This window comes from Takifugu rubripes, chromosome 13, assembly GCF_901000725.2.
Source record: "Takifugu rubripes chromosome 13, fTakRub1.2, whole genome shotgun sequence".
Lineage (NCBI taxonomy): Eukaryota > Metazoa > Chordata > Actinopteri > Tetraodontiformes > Tetraodontidae > Takifugu > Takifugu rubripes.
Genome location: NC_042297.1, coordinates 21,001,944 through 21,009,443, shown reverse-complemented (window position 1 = coordinate 21,009,443; position 7,500 = coordinate 21,001,944). Strand labels below are relative to the sequence as shown.

Sequence of the window (7,500 nt, the reverse complement as noted above, 5' to 3'; positions counted from 1 at the left end):
CACAGCTTCAGTGCAGCCCTGCAGAAGTTCACCCTCTCACAGCTTCAGTGCAGCCCTGCAGAAGTTCACCCTCTCACAGCTTCGGTGCAGCCCTGCAGACGTTCACCCTCTCACAGCTTCAGTGCAGCCCTGCAGACGTTCACCCTCTCACATCTTCGGTGCAGCCCTGCAGACGTTCACCCTCTCACAGCTTCAGTGCAGCCCTGCAGACGTTCACCCTCTCACAGCTTCAGTGCAGCCCTGCAGAAGTTCACCCTCTCACAGCTTCGGTGCAGCCCTGCAGAAGTTTAAAACCACCTTTGTGCTTGCTTTTGGCCCCGTCCCTCTCTGATCACCAGACTGTGAGCATCGACGGGCTGGTGCTCGTGTGATCAGCACTACAAACCGACAGTGGGAGCTCAATCGCGCCTCCACGCAGCCTCAGATACCATCTGTCTCGTATGGATCTCCGGAGGCTGGCGCTCGCTGGCTGGGGAGCGGCGTGCACGGGGGCCTCAGGGGCCGGCACCACAGAGCTGAAGGAGGCGGATCTGCCCCCAATTGAAGCTGCTCAGTCATGTTCACACAGAGGAGAGACCACGAGAGTGCAGCCGCTCTTTTTCACGCTCGCCCGTCCTCCCTCTCTCTCTCTGTGCACGTTGCTCATGCACAAAGACAGGAAAGCAAGTGTGATCAAATGCAACTGTGATGTCTTAATTAAGAAGTACTAAGAGGCTTGATTAAAAGGACAGAATGAAAGGATCAGTCAATGAAAGGAGCAATTCCCTTATCATCCCTCAGCAACACAAGTGGGGGGGGGGGGGGGGGGCAGAATCAATCGAAGAGAGAGGTGCAACGAGAGAGGGGGGGGGCTGAGGCGTGGTGAGACCATGCAGCGCGGCGATTGATAGGGCTTCTACTCGGTTTAAAGCAAAGTTTAATTAAAGAATGACAGGGTTTTTCCTGCACATCTCTTCTGCTTCCAGGCTGCAGATATTTTGGGTTCTTCTGTCAGAGGAGCCTCCGCTTCCTTTTGGGTCAGCTCCTCTACAGCGGATGTGAAAAGAAATAAAGCCAAAAGGCCATTAGCCTCAGCACGCACTTCTCACTCACTTTAGCAGCGCCGGCGGCTCCTCCGCTCCCACGTGTCTCTGCACTTTCACAGGATTCATTTAACCTGGAACAAACTAAAGAATCTGGTGGGATCCTCTCCTCCGGACTCTGATACTTCCCAGGCTTCTCTCCTCGAGCTTCCCCAGACGTGTGGCCAGGGCCGGGTAAACCCGCCATGTTACCAGGCCATGGCAAATGATTGGAATATTGAAAAGCTTTGAGGCTGAGCAGCAACAAAAGGATCCATTATTCTGATTATTATTATTATTACAATTCTGGATTTAGAGTGGTTGTGATATTACACTTTATTAAATCGTTCAGGAACAAAGTAAACCACAAGACACATTGGAGCAACTTCAGGAGCTAAAGAAAAATCTTGCTACAGTTCCCATTTTTTTGAGGTTTCATGTTGGATGTGAATGAAATTGTCATTATTAAGCTAAAAGAATTTCATTTGATTCCACTGGGACTGATGACGCCGTGATAACGAAGTCCCTTTAACTAGTACTTTCTGCTTTAAGCAGCACAAATGGGAGCACAAATCACTTCATTTCCACATAGTTACTAGTGTATGTCTCCAAATGTGTACATTTTAAAAGAGGGATGCGCGTCAGGACCGTATAGAATGCATATGATGACAGCAGACCTCAGGTCAGACGTCACGCACCTGAGTGCTGCTGACAGTCTGCAGCCTGATGCTGCTGCTGCAGAGCTCAGCACAGCTGTCTGTCGTCCCCGTCCCCCCGTCCCCGTCCCCCCGTCCCCGTCCCCCCCAGCTTTTGCCGACTCAGCGCGGTGATGATCCACCTCTGGCCGGTCATCTGCTTCAAACTCTGCTGTCGCTAGTCAAGTGTTGCAGCAGCTGCCAGAGCCGGGTGTGTGTCCGTGCACACGCGCAGGTTTCTGCTGGTTCCAGTCATCGCTGGGACAACATCCAGCCTGAGAGGACAGGAAAGTCTGTTTTTTTAATGGTCTGAGTCAGAAGAGGAAGCAGTCAGAGCGCCCCCTATGGGGAGGCGCTGCTAACACACTCGCTCAGATGACTTGTGTCAGCTGAACGTTGCCGCTGTGTTGACACGCAGCAGATGAATATTAAACCTTGAGAAAGAAAGATGTGCTTGGAGCAAATCCCTGCTTAAAGATATTTCACACACACACACACACACGCACACACACACACGCACACACACAGTCTTGAGCGTCCCTCCCAGCAGGCACAGTCACACTCGTGCAGATAATTCCGTGTCACAGGGAGCCTTGTCTCTGACCCTCTGGCCTCCTCCAGACAAGGGGAGCAGCTGGACAGGGACCCACGGCTGCCTGGAACTCTCTTCCCCTGGGGAACTGGAAGGAGAGGAGTCCCTCTCTGCCTCGGAGAACGACCAGCTGAGCTTCCACCGCCCAGTACATGAACGCACCACCGTGTGCACAGAGGTGGGAGCAGAACTTGGAAAAGCACAGCAGGTTTTCAGCGTGATGGAAAATAACGCCCTGAATTCCAAATAAGGGGAATAAAATATTGAGTTGAGCTCGACTATAGATTCATGTTTCCATTGGCGTTTTTCCTGGCGAAGTCCTCTGATGATGAAATGTTCCCAACACGTCTTAGCATCACTCCCTGGACTTTACGATCCTTTAGCACGATTTTACGTTTGCGTCCAAAGCAAAGCAGAAAATAACAATGAGAAGAGTGTGTGTAACACACCGCACGTTTAAACACACTCATTCAGTGGGGAGCAACCTTCAAGTGCTGATTAATATTGTATGATTAAAGTGGGAAATGTTGATGAAATATTTAATAAGAAGAAAGCTTTTGTTTTGCCTTCATGCTAAGAAAAGGTAAATATGAAATTAGCTCATGACCAAATACAGCTTTTAATGAGGTCACTTGTTTCATTTTGATGGATTTTCCTGTTCCTACAAGAGCCGGTTAAAAACACGACTTACTCACAAGTAGGAAACCTGAAGGGCATCACTAGCCGAGGGTTTAAAACGTGTGTGAATCATGATTAATCTTATGGGCTAGGATGGTCCCGTTGGCTCCGGCTGCTCAGGAGCTTTACGCAGCGATCACGTGGTGTGTGACTGGTCCACAACACACAATTACTGGGATGGTTGAACAAAGTTCTCTGAAAACCTTCAATTTAAACACAAACTGTGCAGGCTTTAAAAAACTCAACTTTATTTAAAAATGCGAATGAATCCCTCAGCGTCACCGTCTGGTCGGACTTCCACCAAGTGTCCCGGCACGATGTGGTGGCCAGAGCTGTGGGACAGAGGGGGCAGAGAGAGGGCGGGTTAGGGAGAGATGGGACCAGATGTGATGCGTAGCGTGGTGGCTGCACGTCACACACTCCAACACACTATAACACACTCCAACACACTATAACACACTATAACACACTATAACACACTATAACACACTATAACACACTATCACACACTCTCACACACTCTCACACACTCTCACACACTCCAACACACTATAACACACTCCAACACACTATAACACACTCCAACACACTATAACACACTCCAACACACTATAACACACTCCAACACACTATAACACACTATAACACACTCTCACACACTCTCACACACTATAACACACTCCAACACACTCCAACACACTCCGACGCACTCCGACGCACTATAACACACTATAACACACTCTCACACACTCTCACACACTCCAACACACTCCAACACACACTCCAACACACTCTCTCACACTCCAACACACTCTCTCACACTCCAACACACTCCAACACACTCTCTCACACTCCAACACACTCTCTCACACTCTCACACACTCCAACACACTCCAACACACACTCCAACACACTCTCACACACTCCAACACACTATAACACACTCTCACACACTCCAACACACTCCAACACACTCCAACACACTCCAACACACACTCTCTCACACTCCAACACACTCCAACACACTCTCACACACTCCAACACACTCCAACACACTCTCACACACTCTCACACACTCTCACACACTCTCACACACTCTCTCACACTCCAACACACTCTCTCACACTCTCACACACTTCCTGGTGACATTTTCTAATGTAGTCTTTAATGATGTGTTTATCTTTGTAGGAAATCTTCCTGTTCCATCCGCTGTGGTAATAGGGCCTCCAGTGGAGCGCTGCGGTCCAATCAGATGGACAGAAGGTTGGTTGACCTGTTTCCAGGGTCATGGTTGCTATGACATTCAGTGACGTGACAACACAGCAGAATGGAGAGCTGGACAATATGTTGTCCAGGCTTTAGTCACTCACACACACTTGCTTTGAACTTCTAACCGACTCACTGGACGACTGAACAAATGTCAGCTGCTAACACCGTTAGAGGCGTCTAATACATGCTAATTTCCTGTTTTTCTGCCACGACACTTCCTCTCTTACCTTTAAACAAGCACGCCCTCGAATAAGTGCGTAGGGAATTGGGCCGTAACTCCTCGAGTCGCTGGAATTCTGCCGGTTGTCCCCCTCTACCCATATGTGGCCTAATGGAACCTAAAAACAGCATCACACGAGTAAAGAGGGTAGAGCGACGAAGGCAGTGTGTGTCCTAAAATAGATATTATGAACTTTTATTCACTATAAACTAGCAGAAGATCCACCTAAAGCCCACCCCCCCCCATGCCCCCCCCTCAGCCTCTCTTAACATCAACCTGCCTGTCCCTCTTTAACCCTGAACCATCTTAGGAGGGGGTCATGGGTAACGGGCAGGGTCGGTGGGGATTTAGAAGAACTTCAAACGGGGTCATTAGGCTGTTGGCTGAGATCTGCAGCCCTCTCTTACCCAGGGAGGGCGAAGCAAGAGAGGGCCTGAGATAGCGAGGCCGAGGAGTGAGCCGGGGCAGAGGGAGCCCAAAGAGGGCTAAGCTGTGGCTAGCAGCAGTGTCCAAGGGTCTCCACCACGGTCCGACCTGCCAGTGGGGCGGTCACCCAAGCAGGCTCTAATTCACAGTGACACCAATTATGATTAATCTCATCACTTTAGGAGAGTAGGCTTGTCAAGGCCCTAATTAAGTGTGCTGTCCCCCCTGTATGTGCAGACAGGATCAACAACACATTATATTGTCATAATGGGCATCACAATCCACGAGTCTATTTTTGTGTTGCCTAACTTTTTAACGACAAAAGACCTCTGGAGAATAAAGGAGCAGAATATTAAGTGCGCAGAGGTGATGTCACAGCTACGGCCTCTGCTTGGGTCCCTTCCTCGGATCACCCAGCTCTGACTGCAGTCTGGGAGATGCTGCGTTCTCTTCCCTATTCCATAATTGAGACAGATGATGTGACATAATCAGGAGCCAGTGACACGCTGACCTAACACGAGGTAAACAACTCACTGAATAACCACGACACAAATGAATATCATTAAAAGGAGTCATCTGAGAAGCATATGTCAGCATGCTGGATTCCCACCATTACACCTCATTAACATGGTAACATATGCTGGCTCCCAAGCACAGGAAGAAGGAACGCCACGTTTGTCATCTGCCAAATCCCAACCCCACCCTAACCTGCCAGGAGGAAGCTCTAGAAAGGTTTGCAGAGCTCAAGGTGATGATGAAGATGGAGACGTCCAGAGCATGGAGCTGATCAGGACGTAGAGGAACCAGGAGGAAACGTCCGTGACCCTCAGCCCGATGCTCACGGCTGGAAAACGTAACTGGAAAAACGGAATCTACAGTTGGGAATTCCAGAGTTAAAAGTCCTGTTATCGCCGAAGGTTTTGGCACCGTTGAAGAAGAAAAAGGAACATTGTGAAAGGCATCAATCGATTCATTTAAATTAAGACTGTTTTATTTCATAGTTTGGATAGAAAGCCCGTTCAATTCATACGTCAGCTTTCAGGTTCGTAGGAAAGCAAACAGACGATAGCTTGGACTCACTGGCAACCCTGGATTAGAAGTAATTAACCACGGTCAGTTCAGAGTAAACGATCTGCCCTCCAAATGTCTTTGGGCTGGAGGCCGGGGCACCGAGGGGGAGCCCACGCGGGCACAACATGCAATCTCAGCACAGAAAAGGCCCCGGGGCCCCAGGGGAGGCCGCAGTGCTAACCACTGCGGCGCCGCGCTCCCGCTGGCTAACCTATACACTGGTGTATTATGGGATGGAGCTTTTCCTTAATATATGCTGTACATGTAAACAGAGGCGACCGGTTGCTACCCTATCGTGCCAGTACCTACATAAATGTGGACGACAGCCCCCGAATCATCAATATTAGACTGTCAGGGACAGACGTTCCCACCATGGATTTCCCAATATCCGGGTGGGACCAACAGAATCTCTCTGCTCTGTTCTGCTGACAGGTTCTGCTGACAGGTTCTGCTGACAGGTTCTGCTGACAGGTTCTGCTGACAGGCCCTCACCGGTAGCGTGGTTGCGTTGACACTGTGTACCTGTCACGTGTGTGAAGAAGCTTTGGGACCAGAGCCTCAGTGCAGAGCTCATTACAGCAACATGACTCAAGCAGCAAATTAATGTCCCATCTTAGTTTTAATGGAAAAGGCGTCGGGGCCATTTGAGCTCCGTCGGGTTGTGTGTCCCTCACCCTCTCTGGAACCTTAGAGATCCAGTGTCACTGCTTTGACACAATCGCTCAGACAGAGAAATGATTCCTAAAAGGTGACAGAGCAATTAGTCTGCTGTTAGAGCTCCGAGGTGGAGCAGGACCTGCCCGTCTGTCAGGACAAAAAAGAGGTGGCGACAGGGTCTCACACCACCTTCCAGAATGTGGCTCTAATACTCACGCGTAAACACGTACGTCCTCGGGGGGAGCAGGAAAACTCCCAGAGGGGACCTAAACATTTATGTGAACAATGGGAATTTTCTCAGACGCTCCCAAAGCCGTGACACCAAGCCAGTGATATCGCTCCTGGGAGTTAACGCGGGCAGGAACGCTGGGCTGCGCGGCGTTTCTGGAAATGCTTCGTGACAATTAGCTTGGTAAAGAGCGGCGCCGTGTCTATTTTCATCTCGGAGCGTGACGGTAGCTTGTCAAGTTACGTCTGACGCGACGGCAAACTGCTGCATATTTTAATTTCAATTTAACTTGATTCATAAGGCGTCTGGAAAACAAAGAACGCTAATGGGGTTAAACACGGGTTGCCACGGTAACATTTCCACCCGTTTGATGGTTGCTGAAGGTTGATGTATCGGCAGGTATTTGCTCCTGATTGAGGCTGCTAAGATGCAGCAGAACGCTGGAACGTGATGGACGAGCAACTCTCCACAATCAAAAACAGACGTCACCTCCTGAAGTTGAGTCGTCAGCACGCCGACGTCCCGCGGCGGAGACGGGAGCGTTTTCTTCCCGTTTGATTGGGTTAAGGACACGTCGGGGTTCGTCCCTGGTGCTGAGGAGT

General features: G+C 49.9%; 1 protein-coding gene across 2 annotated transcripts in view; it reads right to left on the bottom strand.

The window, feature by feature from the left end:
* Positions 1-3,252: 3,252 nt before the first annotated feature.
* Positions 3,253-7,500, bottom strand: part of immp1l (inner mitochondrial membrane peptidase subunit 1) — a 10,737-nt gene continuing 6,489 nt past the window's right edge. For both annotated transcript variants that reach the window (XM_003977870.3, XM_029845798.1), the window contains 2 exons: positions 4,523-4,633; positions 3,253-3,358 (listed from right to left, as the gene is read on the bottom strand). In XM_003977870.3, coding sequence (XP_003977919.2) covers positions 3,305-3,358; positions 4,523-4,633 — 165 coding nt within the window. In that variant the 3' untranslated portion in view covers positions 3,253-3,304. The remainder of the gene's footprint in view (positions 3,359-4,522; positions 4,634-7,500) is intronic.